The sequence below is a fragment of the Crassostrea angulata genome, chromosome 9 (genome assembly GCF_025612915.1).
Source record: "Crassostrea angulata isolate pt1a10 chromosome 9, ASM2561291v2, whole genome shotgun sequence".
NCBI lineage: Eukaryota > Metazoa > Mollusca > Bivalvia > Ostreida > Ostreidae > Magallana > Magallana angulata.
Window position 1 is genome coordinate 32,703,031 of NC_069119.1, and position 21,790 is coordinate 32,724,820.

General features: G+C 31.4%; 1 protein-coding gene across 2 annotated transcripts; it reads left to right on the plus strand.

The window, feature by feature from the left end:
* Nucleotides 1-2,273: 2,273 nt before the first annotated feature.
* On the plus strand, nt 2,274-18,469 carry LOC128163841 (probable N-acetylgalactosaminyltransferase 9). 2 transcript variants are annotated; one of them, XM_052827509.1, is made up of 11 exons: nt 2,274-2,640; nt 4,909-5,075; nt 6,034-6,211; nt 8,583-8,786; nt 11,147-11,264; nt 11,720-11,807; nt 12,202-12,299; nt 13,316-13,450; nt 13,807-13,914; nt 14,731-14,859; nt 15,119-18,469. In XM_052827509.1, the coding sequence occupies exons 1-11, from the start codon at nt 2,312-2,314 to the stop codon at nt 15,269-15,271; spliced, it is 1,707 nt and encodes a 568-aa protein (XP_052683469.1). In that variant the 5' UTR covers nt 2,274-2,311; the 3' UTR covers nt 15,272-18,469. The 2 variants fall into 2 exon arrangements, with proteins under 2 accessions (XP_052683469.1, XP_052683470.1); XM_052827510.1 differs by lacking the exon at nt 8,583-8,786 and adding an exon at nt 10,019-10,219.
* Nucleotides 18,470-21,790: the final 3,321 nt, after the last annotated feature.

Below are 21,790 nucleotides of genomic sequence, written 5' to 3' on the forward strand. Positions count from 1 at the left end.
ATGCACACTTCAAAGATAAGGTAGATAATGGAACACTTTTCACCCTTATATCATTGTGAAATGCTAAAAAATGCAAAGTTCGAGTGAGCTAAATAGTCTCGTTTTTTCTCAAATCATGACCGACACAAAATGATCCCAAAATTCATCTTTTAATATTTAATTTAACGTTTTGTTTTTCGATTAAGGGTAATTTTTGATGAGAATAAAATCACAATGTTAAAAGCCTGACCGTCCCATTTTTGCAATAATACGAGGATTTTTATGATTTTCGATGCATGTTATTTTTGTAGAATAGTAAACAGACTTGGTGATCAATTTTTAAGCATTCGAATAGACAAATACCAATATTCAATTGAATTCATTAGACACAAACGCATTGATAATTTTATCCAGGCGAGCTTTACTGCCTAGAATAAGGTTGTCAATGGTCAGACAAATTATGCATGCTTAAATTTTCTTGATATTAATTAAAATATGCCGATAATAAAGTAAAATATAATTTTTGTTCGAGTACTCTCAGTACTTTAATGAATTTTCTTATTGGTTGCTAGCTTCTACGGGCTTAGTGGCTGCATGCTGTTAGTGGCTGCTAGCTTCAGCTTGGTTATGATGCCTTGTCTTATTTTCCGCAAATATCGCAAAGCCCCCTAACTCCGTTACTACCCTAACTCCGTCACCTCTGGGAAACTCCTCGCCGTTTGAAATCAAGTGCGATTATGACGTCATTTTTTGCATGTCAAAAATCTTCAATCAAATGTCAACAATTTACAACAGTTAAATCTAAGAATGTGTTCAAACATAACAAAATTACACCATGTTCATTTTATGCAACAATAATTGCACGAAATCAGCTAACACTTTTTCACGGGTGCTCTAAAAGACATGCGGGCCCATTCGATGAATTACGGTAATCTGGGGCAGTTTACGCTTTATAAACCGCGAAGCGGTTTATAATAAAGCGTAAACTGTTTCAAACCATTTTATATCGTATAAAACTAATAAATATTGAATTCATTGCTTATAATTTAATTTTTTACTCTTAATTGTAGATAAAAATTGTCTTTGACCTTTAAAATGACGTAAAATATTCAAAATTCAAACGTAACGTTAGTCTTACTATGACGTAGGCAACAATCTTTATACGATATAAAATATTCTTTTAGCCAATCAGAAAGCGCGTTACAGCCAGAATTAAATTATTTGATGATAACGTCAAATCGCTCCTGTCGTAATTTTTGCCTTATACAGGGTTATAGATATATATATGGTATATTGGTATTTAGAATATGCTACATTTATTAAAAATGTAATAAATAAATAACATAATCATTAATATATTCATTATTGATATGAATATATTTAAAATATGTAAGGACAAAATATGTAATCAAATGGCATCCATGCATTATGAAAAGGTCATTGTGGTTGTTGTTACAAGGACCCATTTTTTATTCTGGGGATCATTTCATTTCGATGAAATTAAATACCGTTTAAATTGTATACACCAATTTTACTTATTATAATATAACTTGGCCTAGATACAAGTTAGGTTAAACTAAATTGTTAATGTGTCTCCATTCCCTGGTGTGGGTGACGGAGTTAGGTTCATAAGTTTTGGTAGCACGTGTGATAAACGTCGTATTCAGAGGGCTTATTTGAATAATAATAAAAATATTTTTGTTAATAATTTTATAAATTATAATGTTTCAGGTTATATTTAGTGATTGCAAATGATAAAAACCGCAAAAAATAATTTACAGAAAAACGCGGGATGTTTTCTGCTTATGATGACGGAGTTTGGGTACTTGGGGATACATCTAAATCATGCCAATGTATATGACACGTGTATCTTCATATACACAAATGTAGAATCAATGACTGTGTTAACGTCTTCTCATCAAAAATACAATGCAAAATATGCCCCATGCATACATGTATATACATACAATATTTGCAAGATAAGAAAGAGCATACGGATGTGCTTATTTCTTTTAAGTACCTCGCATCCTTGTTCACGGCCCACATAGATGTACATGCACGTATGTTATAATGGATAAATAGACAAAAGAACGATTTAAACTCTAGAAGATGTATCAAACTTTATTTTCCTTTTTTCTGAAGAAATTCCACATTTCATATTTAGCAATCGTTGATGAAAATGACTATTTTGTGTTTGTCTTTCAGGGACGGCCGATAACTCTGTAAATAAACCCGGAAATGCATATTCCGTTAGGGCTATAGGGTCGATTTTCTGTTTAGTATTCACACGTACTTTTACTTTCCAATTCGTTGATGTACACAATATCGTAAAATGCCACGTTTATGTGGTAGAAGAAAACGGCTTGACTGGAAAATCCTGACAGTGCTGGCACTGGTGTTTGTCACTTCTTACTTTTATTACAATTTCTCCAAAGTTTCCGTGAATGATGAAGAAATACTGCATCTCCGGAATAAACGATTTATGAAATACCGTGAGAAGGAGGGCAAACGCGAAGGCCTCGGCGAGAAAGGGAGAGCCGTGACGTTACAGGGAGAGGAAAAAGCATTGGCGGATTCTCTGTTTAAAAAGGAGGCCTTCAACATCATAGCCAGTGATAAAATAGCGCTGGACCGCTCCATACCAGACGTTAGAGATTCCAGGTATGATAATACAACATTCTCTCTCTCTCTCTCTCTCTCTCTCTCTCTCTCTCTCTCTCTCTCATGCTACTGTAGTACTTTGGGCTCAATGATTGTTGAATATCAGCCTGTATTATTATAGTTCAGTGACAGAGCTTCAGACTATAAATACAGGGGAGAGCAAGGTTCAATCCTTTGTCAAGCCACAGACTATTCCTAATTTCCTATACTGTAGATTGGCAAATTATCACAATGGTTTTAATTTCACTATGTTCGCGATTTAATATTTTTTCACGAAATTTAATCCATCGTGAATACTATCATTAGTTTTCAAAAACTTTTCATTGCTCATATTCTGATCAATTGATTTTTAAGCAGCGTGAAATTAAAACCATCGTGATTGGTACTTCAATAAAAATCTTGAAATTTTAACACCATGGAATTTAAATGACTTACAGTATATATTACATTTGATGGCACCATGCTAATGTTTTCAGAAATCAGAACTCACTGTGTCAGATTTCATAGTTGGCAAAAAGAGCTATTGGAAATGATTCTAAAACAGCTACAGTCGAGTCAAATGGATAAATTCATGTGCACCACCTCAAGATTATTGAAAGCCCTTATCATAATTTACTGTCAGTTATTTGAAAGCTGTTGTCTAGTTGATATACAATCGTAAATGTCATCCTCTGATCTTGTATTAGCTCCAGCATGTTTCTTAGACTCCAGAGTTCTTACATAAGCTGAATGATGATATGGAGACACTTGTCAGATTTTGATGGCAATGTACTGTGCATGACAAAACAGGCTTAATGAAAACAGAATTTGATATTAAACAATTCATTTTCAGGACAGAAAGCAAATAAAATTATGTACATGTAGTTATGTAGTTCTGTTTAAAATAAAGATCATATGTTCATTATAATTCATCATTTTTCAATTGAGACAGAGTGATGGTGTAAGAAAAAGTTATATCTTAATCCTTATACATGTACAAGGCTAAGAGTTTGATTAATTCTTCTGACTTATAATAATATTATCAAATCTGAATATCTAGACTGCTAATTTATTTAATGTTAATTAATTAGAAATGATTTGATTTTAAACATTCTCCAAGTCAACACTTTTTTATATACCGCTGCATGTATGGTTAAAAGAGACCAATATGTATCCCCTAAGTAGTTCAAATGAGTATGAATTTGGTATAAATGTTAAATTGTCTTTTTGAGGTGGTATGAGACACCTGTCGATATTAATATGGATAAAAGTATTATATTATAATAAAAATTCTTTAACCGGTTTAGAATTTAAAAATTTTACAAAAAATTATGTTTTAAAAAATTTATTGAAAGGTAAAAATAATAAAAGCCCCAGTGAGATTTGAACTGAGGCTACAAACGCAAAAGGGGCGAAAATAAACAGGACAAATATTTCACTGTATACACTGTATAAAAGAAATAAAATATTTGAAACTTAGTTCATCAAATTTGAATGTGATAGTGAACATGAACCTGTAAATATGTTTAATTGTGTTTTATATATGAAATGTTTGCAAAAATTTTTATTCAGCTTTTAAATTACTTTTTTAAAACTTATTGACTTATTACAAAGTAATGGTAATGGTAATGCATTACTTTACTCATGTAATGGTAATGTAATGCATTACTTCAAGAAAATTAAGTAATGGTAATGGTAATGGTAATTTAATGCCCAAATTCATGAAGTAATCGTAATGTGTAATGCATTACTTTACAATGTAATTCGCCCCAAGCCTGGTATACAGTATTTCGTAGGCATCAATTTTTGTAGATTGAGGAAAATTCTCTTAATGAAGGATATGTACATTCATTAACAATGATCCTATCAACATGATCAATATTTTTCTGTATATCCGTTTTTTTTCACGTGCCACAAAATTTGCGAAAAAGAGGAAAATCTGTTACATTTTTTTAATTGCGTCAGTTATTTTTTGCACTTTAAACAGTTTCTTATAGAAAATGATACAGGATATAATATCTGGGTATTTAATTATTTGCAATTTAAAAGGGATCACAAAAAAGCGAAAATTAAATCATTACGAAAATTACCGTATATACGGTACGTTGCATATAAATTGCATTTCATGATCATTTTAAGTTGGTATGGGACACCTTCATATTGTGACGCATTTCCTATCAGATTTTATGAGCAATGAAATCAAGACAGCTAAAGTATAATTTTATAAATGCTTTCTTTTACAAAATTGTAATTTGCTTTAACTATATTGCTGATTTACTCCATTTTTAGATGTCGAGAAGTGAAATACCCAAAAGAACTGCCTACTGCCAGTGTGATCATCATATTTCATAACGAGGCTTGGTCGCCACTTCTTAGAACCGCTCACAGTGTGGTCAACCGCTCACCACCGCAATATCTCCATGAGGTCATTCTACTGGACGATTTCTCAGACCGCCGTAAGTATTGCACTCACTTGAAATGAGCAAAACTAGATTTAAAAAAGAATCAGAATTGCATAATTAAAACCTAATTTATCATTGATATTCTCTTGCAAAGTAAATTCTCAAAAGTAGTGCATCTCTTGGAAGACTACTGTATACAGGGTTATTTTCGTCCTGTGTAATTTTCGCCCTTCTACACTTGCAAACATTTTCACCCAGTCTTTCATTCGCCCAGCCATTTGTGTTTAAAGATATAGAATAGGAGACTTTGGAATTTGCCCAGTCTTAAATTCACCCTCTGACAACGAGGGCAAAAGGGGCGAAAATAAAACAGGGGAGAATCTTCCCAGTATACAGTATATTTTTGTCATGTTTCCCAAAAGAGTATTTTTATTGTACCGTTATACATGTACATGTAATTGACAATATTGATTATTGATATTGTTTACTACAGCTGAGCTAAGTGACATCATTCAAATTTCAAAATGATTTCACCAATCAAACTTTGATTTAAATTCTTCAGTGATGTTAATAATTTTTTATTTCTCATAACAAATTTCCTCAAACGAGAAGTATTGTGATAACTTTATATATTTACATTTTCAACTGTCTTTATCTGTAATAACATTACAAATCAATTTTGAAGCCTATATAGCCCAATAATTTTATAAAAGATGAGGGACAGACCATGGATTAGACCATGCCACGACCAAAATTATCACTCCTTAATTAATAGCAGAGCTTGGCAGCAAACTTCATGATTACATAGCAAATATCTTTAATAAATGTACATCATGTATTCATACATTCTTTAACAGCAGACATTGGCAACAAACTTCTTGATTACTTCGACGATTTCTTTTATAACTGTATACATATTCATACACTTTGTAATAGCGCAGATTGGCAGTAAAACTTCATGATTACATTGACGATTTCTTTCATAACTGTATATTTATACACTCTTTAACAGCGGAGCTTGGCAGCAAACTCCACGATTACGTCGCCAAGACGTGGCCGGATGGTATTGTGAAAATCATCCGTACAAAGGAGCGCAGCGGATTAATCAGAGCAAGATTAGCAGGAGCCAAGGCAGCGACGGGAGACGTTCTGATATTTCTGGACTCCCATTGTGAGTCCAACACTGGCTGGTAAGTAGGTCACAGACCAGGGGAGATAATTATGTTCTTTTTAGGTCTTTAGTATAATGTATACATGTGCAGTTCCAGAGAGTTTTCCCAGGGGGATCCAGGGAATAGTTTAAATTGTTTTCCAGTGGGGGTCCAAGGCCTACTTTTGAGAATTATTTTAATGTGATGTGAATTTTAAAAATTTGAATTTTCCAGGGGTGGGGGGATATATTTCCTTAGATCGGCACATGGTATATTATTTGAATGTTGAAATATTAAACTTCAAACGAATCTGGATTTATTTTGAATGAAGACAAATTATACGATATAAATGGATAAATGTAATACAGTTAGTACTACATGTACAAGTAAATAAATTATGACAGTACCGTGTGTAACCTCTGCATGAATATTCAAATAATTATTATTTCATTTTTTAATTAGAATTAACAAAATTGCTGCTTTCCTTAAGAGAAACAATTTTATTTTGTTTTATGAATATAATTATAATTTCATGTATTTTTTATACTGGTAATTGTTTATACTTTATGTGTTTATGAATACAATTTGGCTACCATGGTCTCTGACTGCATGTACATAAGCCAATGTGGATCAGATGAAGAAACCATTCTCTCTTAATGTGCACATCTCAAAGCTAGCAATTTCAAAATCTGGAAAAGGAAACCTGCAACCATAAAAATGGAGAATTGTTTTATTACAAGTACATAAAAAAACCCCAGTGGGAATTACGTAGATGTCTTCAGAACAAATATGTCAGGAAGTATGAAGTTTTCAGGAAAAGTTAGTCACAAGAGGTTTACTAGATAAAGAGATATTATAAGGTTCACTGTACTTATTGTATTTTAATCATTAATTAGTTTGGAAAGTTATACATAAAGTTGGAATTTCCAACTTTAAAGTTGGAATTTCCAACTTTAATCTTGGAATTTCCAACTTTAATCTTGGGATTCAATTTTTATTTGCTTTTATTTGCGTGTGAGAAATTTTCCGGCGGTTAGCGAAAGCCTCGTTGGCGCAAATATTTCTAGCTGCGAACCAGTTCTTGTCGCTTGGTTGTAACAACGGGTCTGAATAAGGCTTGATCACAAACAGTAGTCGGGATAAACTAGTTTATCAGAGATCAATTGTGAACAGAAGTCACCGCGAATAAAAATTGGTTTACATTATTTACCACAAATATATTAAAATGTATTTATTATCTTAAAAGCTGTCAGAGATTTAATCTAAAACTCCCTATTTGCCCTTTACATGAGACAACGAAGTACGTTTTGGTTTTTCAACTAGGTCTCAGTGACATAATTGATTACAAACTCTCTTATTTCTGTAAATAATAAAATGTATTGATCATGTGTTGGTCAGACATATGAGTGCAGTGATCATGTTACGCTAACATCTGTTGGTAGTTGAAGGAGAAATGTGAATCTTCTCAGTCTCATAGAATATGATCTTAGATCAGCACATAGAGTGAATACATAATTAAAAAAAAAATGTTCTACTAAAATTCAACTTTTAATTACATAAGAATTTTTTATTTGCATAAGTATAATAGGTATTATATTGTTTGGAATTCATATATTTTATCAACTGTGGTTCTTTTGTAAAATGCTGCAGCCTTGATTTTTACAGAAACCACATGTTCATTAAGCACATGTAAAACACAATTACCATGAAGCGCCAGGGATACGAGCAAATTTCACTCAATAAAACATTGTTTGCTACATGTATATCCAATCAAGTAGTTAGGTATACATTTTTTAAGAAAAGGGGAATTAAACTGGTAAACATGAATTCGTTATAAGGGTGTTCACTGTAACCAGATTATACAGTACCGGTATATTGACCTAGTGAAGATATATTTTTTTCAATAATCAGGTCTTGAGAACATACAATTAAGGTTATTGGTGGCTTCATCCTTTGTTTTGTGACTAAAGCTTGTCAGCTGTTTTAATTTTATTGTGTTTTACTGTGTATATCATATGTAACATGTGCAGACATTTATGACCGACATTTTAAATTTTCATCTTAATTTTTTACACAAGTACTTATTTCCCCATTTCTGCCATTTTAAATCAAATTCATCAGAATTCAAAATTACATGCACAAGTAAATACTCAGTCTGTTATTATTTCTTCATTAAGTTAATAACTGTCAGAAAAATAAAAGTGAGTATTTAAAATGTGCAAAGGATGCTTTAAAATTTCATGATTTGTTTACAAGACATTAATTCTTCGTTTTTAATTCGGCATCTACACTACACAGTAATCTACAGTCTGCAGTATCTGCTAGTGGCTTCTCTCCCTTGTATTCTAGCTTGATTACTGTAAATCTTTCACTGAGTAGTGGTACGTGGGAATCCATTTTGTTCCTACAGGTTGGAGCCAATGCTAGCTCGAATCAAAGAAGACAGGACGGCCGTTCTGTGTCCGGAGATCGACCTGATCGACAAGAACACACTGCAGTACGGCGGCACCGGCTCGTTCTCTGTCGGTGGTTTCTGGTGGTCCCTTCACTTTTCATGGCGTCCAATTCCTGAGCATGAACAGAAGAGGCGGTCGTCAGGCATAGCACCGATTAGGTACACTTGTACTCACAATGCACTCAATGACCTATCCTCCTCTTCCATTAGTACTGTAAATCTGTAAACATTTGCATGCAGATTACTTCAGATATCCTCTTGCTCTGGTCCAATCCACAGGTTAACAATACTACACACTAGCTAAAGTTAATTCCTTTTGGATATCTTTAAATTTTTCACCCATTTACAGTAATTCTTCAGTTATGTTAATTGGGCAAAATATCTTGAATTCTAAACTTGTGTCATTTTTATTTTCTGTTAAAATTTTAAAAGATCACTTTATTTACCCCCCACGTTGTACAGTATTTTGATAAACTTTAAAAGACATTATGGTTTTAGAACAAATGGTTGTACTTTCTTTTGTTACAGATTAAATTGTTTGTGTGAATCAAAAGCATGCCCTTAAAACTGTATACTAAATAAGTTAATTAATATCTTTTTTTTTATAGATACATGTATGTATTATTTAAAAGGAAAGAGGGATGTACTGTTAACCAACTTTTATTTCTGTGCGAAAAATTTCCATGAGGTTAAAGTTTGGTCAGGAACATTAGTCGTGCAAAACAGTTTTACAGAAGTAAATCGAGAAATAAAGTTGTCGCAAATGAAAGTTGGCTATCAGTATGTGGTGTCTTGTGTTTATTTTCTTCGTCCTATATTCTCCCAAGCCTCCAGAACTAACACCTCAGCTAGCATTGTGTGTCTTCATAGAAATTGTATTAGTGTATTATAAGTTGTAGTACATGTACTATCATCACTAAGTTTCTATATCTCCGTATTGTTGGTTTAAGAGTTGTGTAGAATTGGCATTTAAAAGAATTCAAACTACGTGTATGAATGTAACTCATGCATATATTGTGTGCATTTAAAAAAAAGATATGAACGAAAAAATTAAAAAAAGAATTATAATTTATTCCTTATTCTTGGTTATATAAAATGAGGATGCAAATATGGAAAAAATTGCAGGTTCTAAAAATTGACGAAGGTTTGCATAATATTAGTCTGAAGGCCAGGAATATACATAAAACCCTGATTTTTTAAACATCCCTTTTTGGTTTGTCCTGATATTTGAAATTGCTTGCAATAGACTTGCTTGGATGCACACAAATAAATTCCAATGATTCCAAACACCACTGAGGTCAGAGACCATGTCAGCCATTTAATCAGGGGAGCAATCTGTATGCAACCCCCTTTTCTCTTGATGAGTTGTTTCCCTTTGTTGAACTCTTCAGGCTGGAGCCAATTTTGTCTCGGATCAAGGAATTTCCCAACAGTGTGGTTTGTCCGATTGTGGACGCCATTGATGCTGACACTCTCGAATATTCCAAAAACGGGGGGTACCAGGTTGGGGGATTCTCCTGGAGTCTCCATTTTACATGGAGGGATGTTCCATCAAGGGACTTAGTTCACAGGAAGTACACAGATCCTGTGGGGTTAGTAAGGTCATGGAGCATGCACAGTGACTTCATTAATCTGATTGGAAAATACCAACAGTTTATGTATACCCCTTCTCCAAAATATCCACAGATAACTCTTAATCAAAAAAACAAAAAAATGAATAGAAAAAAATCATGTTACAACTAATAAAAAAAATCTTGTACATATTACACCTTAGAATTCTTCAAGAGTTGGATTTTGATTTGATTTATTTATTTGATTGTTATTAAACACAAATCAATTGCTACCCAAAATATGACTAGAAAAATAAAAAACAGAAATCATTTTATTTATTTGTAAACCAGTGTTATACATGCATATTCTGAAAATACACGCACATACAAAACTGTAAAGAAATGTTTATTATGTGCAGTGCAGTTGTAAATTACTTTAAACTGTCAGTAAAGCTTTTTGTATAGTGAAAAAAAGTTTACTTAATTGCCCTGATATGCAAACATGACAGCTTAATTACATAACAAGACTTGAATAATTTATGAAAAAGCAGGTCGGTTTTTCTTCTTTAAAAAAGTCCAGACTGTATGTTATAAAGATTCAGCTGACATGGGTATAAAATATTAAGTTCTCTGGATTTCTGTTTTCTCTGGACTGTGTCAGACTTAGTGTTATGGCTCGGTAAATGACATAAAGTTGTACATTATTATAATGGATTCTCAAAAGATTAGTTTACAGCATACATGTATATATTGAGTCAGGAAGGATAACTTCTACTTGTTATACTAATAAAACTACCTACCCAGTATTATCTCCCCTTATAGAAACTCTTTAGTTTTAAAGTTGTGGATAAAACTTGGCGATTTTAAGATTATGCAAGTTGTCTCCACATATAAATCTTATTACTGGGTATTAATGTTTGAAGTATTTAAATCACTAATACATATTTCTGTCTTGTTTCTGATTGGTAGATCACCAACAATGGCGGGAGGGCTTTTCGCTGCAGACAGAAAATTCTTTTTTGAAATTGGAGCTTATGACCCTGGGATGGACGTTTGGGGTGGAGAAAACCTGGAGATTTCCTTCAGAGTATGTTCCAAGAAGGATCTCTCTTATTGTTTGACAAAAAATAATATGATAAGGCATAATTTATGTAAAAAAAACTTAATTTAAAAAACAAAACTCAATTGAAATAGTCCAAAAGGAAGAGGTTCATCATATGATTTAATGAGTTACATGTCAATGAATAGAAAAACTTTGTCATAGCTAGTGTTTAAGATTTTAAAGATCTTGTTAGGCAAAAGATTGTTCATTATATTTTAACAAAATTTTTTATGACTTTGTTTATAATAAAGGAAAAAAAACCCCCATTGCAATTGACAGAGATTAGGAAGTGGTTCATCATACATGTATTTACGATTTTATGAGTGACATGAATAGAAAAATAGATAATATTAAGTCATTAGAATACTCAGAAGAAAAATGATGCTAATTTATTTAAAATTTCTGGTCTTGAATTAAAACTTTTTGACAATTCTCTGCAGACCTGGATGTGTGGGGGCAAGCTGGAGTTTATCCCCTGCTCTCGTGTTGGACACATCTTTAGGGCCAGTCATCCATACACTTTCCCAGGTAATTCTAAGCGCCTTACATTATAAATCAACCTCTGATATTCTCAGAATTGGATCACATACAAGGCTTATAGCTTTTTCTTTTACTCTGGTTTTATCAATATTCATTGAATACCAAATTTTTCGTGATCCACAAAATTTAATGTTCATTCAAGTGCAATTTTTACTTACATTATAATATTAGATTGATAGGATCATTGGCCACGAATCCATGTGTCCTTGAAACTGTGATTTTCATTGAATCCACCAAGATAAATACCCACGAATATTACCGTAATGAAACTACAGTACCTAGTCATTGGTGTTTTTGAAAGCCTTTCAACTTTTGACAAAGAGATGTTTGCTTCTATTCCTTTGATATTGTCCTCATTGGTCTAAAATTTCCACTCCTCCAGGCAATAAAGACACACATGGAATTAACTCGATGCGCTTGGCTGAAGTTTGGATGGATGAGTACAAGAGATTATTCTATACCCACAGGAAGGACCTACTGGTAAGTGCATGATTTCCAAGAATATTTTTAGTTTGTCCTGTCTGCCTCCATTATTATCTTTGTTCATTATTTTGGAACTCTACAATTAAGATACACGTACCAGGTAGAAACTTAATTAAAATAGTCAACAAAATGGTCAAGAAGGTCAACTTAAAATGGTCAACAATTACATTGTTACCCCTGTATATAGGATGGTCAACTGTCATTGACTTGATTGATAAAGCAAATGGTCAACAATTACATTGTTACCACTGTTTATAGGATGGTCAACTGTCATTGAATTGATTGATAAGCCAGAGGTTAATGTCAATAAAGGTTTAAGGTCATTGTTATTTCAAGATCATCTGTGGTCATTGATAAGTAAAACATAAGATACAGAAGTCAATGTCATCAAAGGTCATATTTGCATTCCTTGATAAATTTTGCAAATCTGTATTTATTGTAAAAATTGATTTAAAATTGCTGATCTGGAGATACATAATTGTATTTGAGTTGTCTCTCTTTCTACTATTGCTTTCTTTCTGTTTAGCTGTAATCTCATTTTTAGACATATCTTTTAATACAAAAAAGTTACAAAATAAAAAAAAACGTGTGATCACACACAGTAAAAAATGCATTTCCAAATCAATTTTTCTGATACACACACAATCCTGCATGTTACACGAATGATCACCCAGGGTACACAAACTACTTAACACGATTGGCTTGTCAACAACAATTAGTTGTTACCAATGTATGTAGGATTGTCAACTGTCATTAAATAAATTGATAAGTCAGAGGTTAATATCAATAAAGGTTAAGGTCATTGCTAAAGGTCAAAGATTAAATTTGTATCCTTGGGACTTTGTCAATTACAGTTCAACTGTTCATGTGGTGATAATCCAATTGCAAGTCAGTGTCACATTTTCATATAAATAATATAATGCAACCACTAAGCACAATCAGCCACCAACTTGAAGATGATTCCATGAATATTAATCCAGATTGAAATGGAAAGTGTCAAATGTTTTGTTCAGGGCCAGGATTACGGGGACATATCTGAGCGTGTGGAGCTCAGAAAGAGGCTCAACTGTAAGAGCTTCAAGTGGTTCCTGGATAATGTGTACCCAGAGAAATTCATTCCTGATGAGAATGTTCATGCCTGGGGGATGGTGAGGAAGCATTTTTTTATCATTCCATTTAATTTAGATAAATGTAAAAGGATATGAAAGAGAATGTTGGTTTTATAAATACTGGTGCTTTGACAATGAAAAAAAAAGATATTTGTTTCCTTGAGAATCTATTCTATTCTAAATTAAGTTTAAAAAAAAAGGATAAATAATAGTAACAATTTTATGTCTGATTTATTTTTATTGTTTTATTTAGATATTGATTTAGATTTGATTTAAACACAATAAAGAGAGTAGAAAATTCAAATGTTCATCGAAAGACTATTCAAAAGGCCTTCTTTTATTGATATCCCGAAAATGTGCTCAATGTTAAGGATATTTTTACTCCTATTGAACAGGTCCGAAATCCTCCCAGCAACCTGTGCCTTGACACACTTCAGAAGGATGAGAAGACGGTGTTTGATATGGGAATCTACAGCTGTCAAAACGGAGCCAGTGCTAATGAGGTCTGTGTTTTAATTGCCCCTTTGTTGTAGCAGTGTGAAATTCAAAGATCGTTTTATATTTCGGATGTAGTGTTTTGAATAGAACACATACTGGATAGAGGGTTGTTTTTGTTCTTCTACACTTGTAAACGGTTTCATCATGTCACAGACTTGTTCAGATAAAGGGATACTATATGTTAGATACTCTTTCTAATTAAAACAGTAATTTGAAATTATCTTCAACTCGCCCAGTCTTCATTTCACCTGCTGACAATGAGGGTGAAATGGGCAAAAATGAGATTGAGACAAATATTTCCCTGTACACAGAATTTATTTTCATTTTGTCAACTCATTTATTTACTTGATTACTGTTCTTTGTTTTTTTTTATTTAGCATAAAAGTTTCCTATGATTACCTCAAAGTTAAAATAAGAAAATGTTATAAGTCCTTCTTATAAAATTCTTATCAATATTCATTTAAGGTGGTATGAGACAGACATCTGTCAATATTGATGTGGATTAAAGTACATTACAATAGAAATAATTTAATTTACTGGTTTAGAATTTTCAAATTTTCCAATTTTTAACAAAAAATATTTATAAAATATTTTTAGAAAGGTAAAAACATTTAAAATCCTTAGCAGGATTCAAAGTCATGACTTTAGATTCGTAGTGAACCTTCTAACCTGCTGCACTAGGTGCTAGATAACAATTTTCGGAAAGAAACTATTTATAAAATTATATGTGTTTTATTGTTTATTTCCATTAATACCGTAATATGTTGCAACATGGAGATGTTCCATATCAACTTAATTTTCTTTATTTTCTGCACTGACAGGTGTTTTCTCTGAGCATTAATGATGAACTCAGACGTGAGGAGGCATGTCTCACGGTGGTTTCAGAGGGAGGTCGTGTCCCCCTGGAGTCCTGTACTGGGGCAGCCAATCAAAAGTGGAAACACGATAAGGTAGGTCAAAGGTCAACTACTAGTAATTTCAATGATTAAAGGCAGTCAATCAAAACATATATATATGTATTGGAAAAAAATCATCATCATCAGAGTTTATAAGAGATTCTTTTCATCTTTTATTGTATCTAGAGTGTATAAATCAGTTTTATGTAGCCTTTTCTATATTGTTTATTTAATTGGTAAAAATCCATTGTGACATCATTACAGTGTCATATCAAAATTATCATCACATGATTGACATCCTGTCTGTTTGTAGGACAAGCTGATAATTACGGGTACAACCTCGGGAGGACAGGTCCTCTGTCTCGACAAGAAGAACGAGAAGAACAATGGGCATGTGTACACAGAGAAATGTAATGGCAAGGAGTCCCAGAAGTGGACGTTCGAGCACTACCTGGATAATGTCTAGACACTTTCGGATAAGGTCTAGATACTTACAGATAATGCCAAATTGGGTGATACAATTATTTATTAAACTCTAGATAAGTTGGATTACATGTGGATAGCTACAGAGGATGCCAAGCAATTATTATTTAGTTAATTCTAGATAAGTTTGATAATGTCTAGTTACTTACAGATGATATGAAGTTTGATGATATTTTTTGAAAAGTCTGGATAAGTAAGATAATGTCAAGAAACATGTAGTTACAAAAGACACAAGGCAATCAGTAATCAATAAATTCTAGATAACTGGGATAAAATCTTGAAATCTAGAATTACAAAAAATGCCAGGCAAAACAGTAGTTACATAATTGAAGATAATTAAGATAATGTCTAGAGAGTGAAAGAGGATGCCAAAAAAAATTAGTAATTTTAAAAAAATTTATTGTCTAGATAATTCGGAAAGTATGTAGATATATTTTTAAGTATTATATGAAAAAAGTAATATTCACTTTTAAAACTTATAGTCTAGATGATTTGGATAATGTCCAGATAATAATACAGATATTTTCAAATTCAACTTTTGAAAAAAAAAATATGTACTAAAAAAATTATACTGAATGACCGGGTTTTGTCAAAGATTCCGTTTTTAGTGTGAATTTTGATTGAACAGATGCTTCGATATAATAGCAGTCACCAAAAGTCCAGAAATTGTCAAGAACTTAGGGTTATCATAGGACTATGCAATTTGTGTACATGAAAACAAGAGTTTGAAATTTTCAACACCAATAATTGCAGAACGTTCCAACTAAGATAATTATAAACATATAAGTCTAGATGACGAGGATCATTTTAAAAAACAACACAATTAATTGAATACACATAAACTTTTATATTATGTAATTCCCTCATTGAAGTGATGTGACTTTGTTTAATTATTTTCCAAGAATCTAGAGCAAATGTTTTGTTTATAAATACAGAAACGAAAAATTAATATCTAATCCATGAATCTCATTATTCATCACACTATATTTATTAAATTTTTACTGTTTCTAACGTTGAGTCTGTGAGTATACAATTTCTTTCAAAGAAACGAAGAACAAATTGATAGAATACATTCTGTATACTTAAAAACATTATCAAAATTATCTAGATTAGATCTAAGAAATGCATTTCTCATCAACATTATGATGCATTTAACTTGTTATATAAATCATCATAGAGAGTTGAATAACACATACATATCATATTTATTTTTTTCCTTCATGAAAGTTTTACGAAATTGCTCCAGTTGTATACATAAGATATAGACCAGACTTTCAAGTATGCTGTGCATCAAAAATCTAAACTAGATTTAGATAGTATTTAGATTGTATACTGTATCATATACAGTAACATAATATATTTTTGTATGCAAACCAAACATCTAGGTCTAAAGGACTTTAAAACCCTGCATAAAATCATCTTTTTTCAGTGTTTTTTTTTCATATATGCAAGATAATCAATTTATTTCTGTCTTGCATATCTTGCTGAAATGAAATATCCAGCTATAAATGATAGTTAACAGTTCATGACACATTTCAGACTTCAGGTAGGTTTATGCCATAAATATGTAGCCTCTCTGTTGCTTAAAATTTTCATAATTCATTAATTTCATATTTCTCTGTTGCCCACGGATTTCCATTCTAAACAAATTACAAAACACCCTGCTTATTCATCAATCATACAAGTAAATACCCGGAAGTTACGCAAATCAGTATGGTGTAAGTTTTTATCTTCTACACAAAATATTCAAACGTTGTTAACAAAACAACTGGCAGTCAATGAAAACTGGCTCAAATCGTCCAAAGTCAGGACACACTTAGAACGTGAGTTCTTACGTGTAAACAATGACCACTGCTCACGATAAATGATATTCATATCTGTGTGTGCAATCCGTTTCTGCAGTATTCGTTGATTTAACTATGTATTTTTTGATTGCTGATAATCCATTCTTCACTCATAATAGGGTTTAAGAAAATTTTAATTTATGTTGATTATTAACATATGGCTAGATAATTTGGACCTATCTAGGTGGCAACGCAAGTTATTGAATAGTCATTAGTAACTTTTACAGACTTAGTTTTAGTTAAAATTTATGGTCTATGCCTCGCTTTCTGCAGCGTCAAACAGCTCAATAAACAATAGAAAATCAATATCAAACTCTGTTGGTAATTATGATGATAGAAACTATGATTTTTTTTAATAATGTTTGCTACTTATTTGTTTGTTGTTTAGTATTATGTGAATGTTAAGTTGTAGTCATTTTGCTGGTTTGTTTTTTTTTCCCGTGTATGTACATCTACTTAAAACTTGAAGGATAAACAATCATTTTCGTTGCATCATATTTTCGTTGTAAACTCTGTTTATTTACTGACAACAATGAAAAGAGACGAAAAATTTTACATTTTTTTGGTAAGATTTACGCAAATGAACATAAGGATTTTTGAAGAGTTCTGTTGAGTTACTTGTACTCTATAAACAAGAACTTTGTAGCCCCCCGCTTTATGTTGTCTTTCATCCCCTCTTGCCAGCAAGAGAATTGCAAACCTTTGACGGATGGAAAGAGTAAACCTTTATCTTTAATAATATATTTAATAATTATTAGATATCTTTATATACAGTCGTGACACGATGGATATGAAATGAACATTTTTGATGTAAGTGATTGGGTAAAAGAAAGTGGATAAAATACCTCTGTGTGTCAGTTAAACATGCCTTTGGCCAAGATTATTTCAAATATGTTGCAATTCTGTAACTGACAGTTTCGTGATATTTTTGAAAACTCATGGATGCATATTTCGAATCGCACAATGTTTAATTGATGTCAGAGGTTTAAGAAGTTACTTGCATACGGTTTGGTTTGCTTGTCATGAGCATTTTGAAGTATTACTTGAAGTTTTTCTCAATTAATTTTGGGCTTTATTTTGTTTATAAACTATTTGTATTCCTTAGGAAGATTCTGTTCAGCTACTTTTATTTTATTTTATATTTTTTTTTTTTACGAAAATTCAATGCATTCCATTTTGTTTTGATTTAGACTGCCTGATACAATATTCAACGTATACACAAATTTTCATTGTCAGTTCGATTTGACGGTCCAAATTTTAAAGAGAGTAATTTGTCAATGACAATCGTCTATCTGTTGAAAACTCTTTTCTTACCAGCTGTTTATATATATATATATATATATATATATATATATATATATATATATATATATATATATACATATATATATATATATATATATATATATATATATATATATATATATATATATATATATATATATAGATTTAAAAGTTGTTTCGCAGTAGAAGAAAACTTTACAAAGTTATATGTCACAATTTATTCATTTGTTTATTTGTCTATATTAATTTATTATTTCGAAAATGTTTTAGGTTTTTTGAGTGACGCATGTACAGCTGAATTTTTTCACCCTAGACGTTAATGATTCTTTTTTTTTAAATATCCATTATATAATTACATTTGTTGTAATAATAAGTGTAGGTCTATGTCTTTTTTTTTTTTTTTTTTTCTTTTTTATACACCTGTTCTTGTTTATATCCCTTTATCGTGATCATTATTGAACGTTATGGAATACTACGCACAATTTAGTCAGTCATATAATATTGGTCAAAGAATTTATACAAAAACACACTCTTCCTGTGTGTGTAGTTTTTTTTTGCCGTATGTTTCTTGGTTAAAGAGATGTCATACTTTTGATTCTAAATATGTACAAACCAATACAGCAAAATGTTTTGATGTCTTAAGGTCAAGATCTAGTAAATGATTCAAGACTGCCTTTTTGTTGCTAGAACCATTATGACGTCATAATTGATTTGATGAATCTTTTCCCGTATTTTACGGCTTTAAAGGAATTATGTAGAAAATAAAACAATGTTTTGACATTATATAGTTAATTACGGGAAAAGTAATCCCGGTACCTATAATTAATTTGACATCATTTTAAAGAGGATGTCAAGGGCTTGTTGAATGCCGTTTTTGGAGAGACTGTAGGCATTCTAGATATATTTCATATGTCAAAAATGGACAGAACTCCTAAATTTGTTACTTTTATCCTTCATATTTCATTGAAAATGACAGTTCAAAACATGATTTTTCATTGTGTTTACCATAACTTTAAGCCCCGGTACACCATATGAAACAAAGATATTGTTATGAAGCATCATTAAACGAATTCATATCTTGAATTTCATAAACCTGTAGGCATTTTTCATTTACTAGATCTTGACCTTAAAGACACTCCGCATCGTCGGTAAACTGGTTTTATTTTATTATTAGATATGTAGATGGGAAAGGGGGGGGGTTGTATGGGAATACAGCTATAACGACACTACTGACAATATGTAAAATTTGAAAAAATCAGGTCACCAAGATACAGGTCATGGATAGCGTCCAACCGGAAAGCAGAGATGAATTGTACTTTTTGTTCTTGCACTACGCATTGAATTATGCATTCAAGCATATAGAACATGTATACTAGTATCCCACATTCAAGTCGCTCTGTTATTTGTTTTTTGTTAAGTCTCGTGATCTATGAATTCCGAACGTGTATAATGCGTATATTTATATTTATCCTGTTTTTTTTTCTTTTCGAAATTTTACAATCAATGGATAATTCGATTTTAATTTTAAGCAACAATTGCAATAATTGCTACCTTATATCATTTGAAATTGTGTTTTGTTAAAACAAAAAACAAATTAAAAAACAACAGACCATATATTGATGTTCATATGAAATTAAGCTGAATTGTATAATATGGTTATTTAAATTATTAAACTATATACTAACCTTTGTATACTATTTTTGTAAATTCAAATATTTATGCACATATAGAAGTTTAAAACATATCACATTTTTTAGGTTTTTGCTTACTGAAGGGAACGCATTTTCAAGAAGTTTGTAAGTCTGTCTAATATAAGTGTTTTGAGTGTTAATATTTTGGATCTGAAACGGGTGGGACTCTTATTTTTGTCATGCTAGTTTAAATTATTAGTGATATCTACTCTTCGATTCCACATTTATTTTAATATTGTTTTATTAACTTAATCACTCAGAAACGGCTTATGCGGTGTTATATTATTTTCCTAGTCTGTCATATAACTGGTCTAAGAACGTTTAATCACCTTTCGTGTATAGTATTATTTTTAATTTTAAATAATAAAATATGTGACTTATTTCTGTGGGTTAAATTTTATATTGAGTTTGTAAAACACTTGAGTCGTTTATAAGCTTATTGATATTTTTTGCGCAATATTTGTTTTTGTTGCTATGTAACTGATTACAGGTTCAATATTTGTGATAAAATAAAATTAATAATAAATTTATTTAATTGATGATATGTGTGTTGCTTATTCCAAACTCATGTTACACCTTCCTCATTTCAAAATGTTTTGGTTTCACGTGGATTCTCAGATTATACTAGACTTTAAAAAAAAACTTGAATTGCACCGTATTGTTGTATATGTGATTGACAGACCGAATATATGAGGTATATAATAAACTAGTACAGAGATTTAGTAACAAGTACATGTATGTCACCGTTGATAAATGCAGTATTAAAAATTTAATCAAATACATGTAGATATACATGTATTTGAAACAAAATGTGTAGTAAATGTGTGAATATTTAAACGCCTGCAGCACCACCTAAAATTTGAAAATAAATGTTCAGATGCCAAAAGCAAGTCGTTTATTCTTAACAAAACTTTTCAGACCGAATATATGACGTTCAATAAACCAGTTCGTAAAAGTTACTGAGATTTAGTTACAAATAAGTCACTTTTGATGCAAGCAATATCAGAAATTGAATTAGATATATAACTTAATAATAAGTATATAAGATTTCAATCGTTGTGGATAGTTATTATATATGTGAACATATACTCATATAGGAATTTAAGAGGATTTTCAGATATCAAAATTTATAGCTTCATATTACATTTATAAGTTGTTCATATTGAATGTTTTTCATCATTTCAAAAATCACCTTGAATTTAGGTGAATGGATGTTTAGGTCATAGACGCGAATCAGTCGTTCTTGACGAAAAATAAAACAGTCTGTATATTGTAAATCTTTACCAAAAGTTTTGCTGTACACTAAATATTAAATAAATCAATTATTATAGCAGATAGAACATTTATTTACACTACTGCTAAATTACTACATATATGTACATGTATATGTACAGACCTCTGTTTCGGCATTGAAGTTATCCGGCTTAGTCTGGTGATGACCTGCTATTGATTCTCGGATGTTGATCCGGATAGTTGGACAACAGAACGCTTTTTTGGCTTTAAAAATTATTGATTATTGATCTTGGTAACACGTTTTCTTTTCGAACATTGTGTTATCTCCGTAGTGTAAACGGATTTATCAATATCTTATGATAAGAGGGAGTTGAAAAGGTTGACAATAATTATGACGTCTGAAGAGACTCGCATAAAATCTGAACAAAAGTTGTGCAAAGCATGATCATT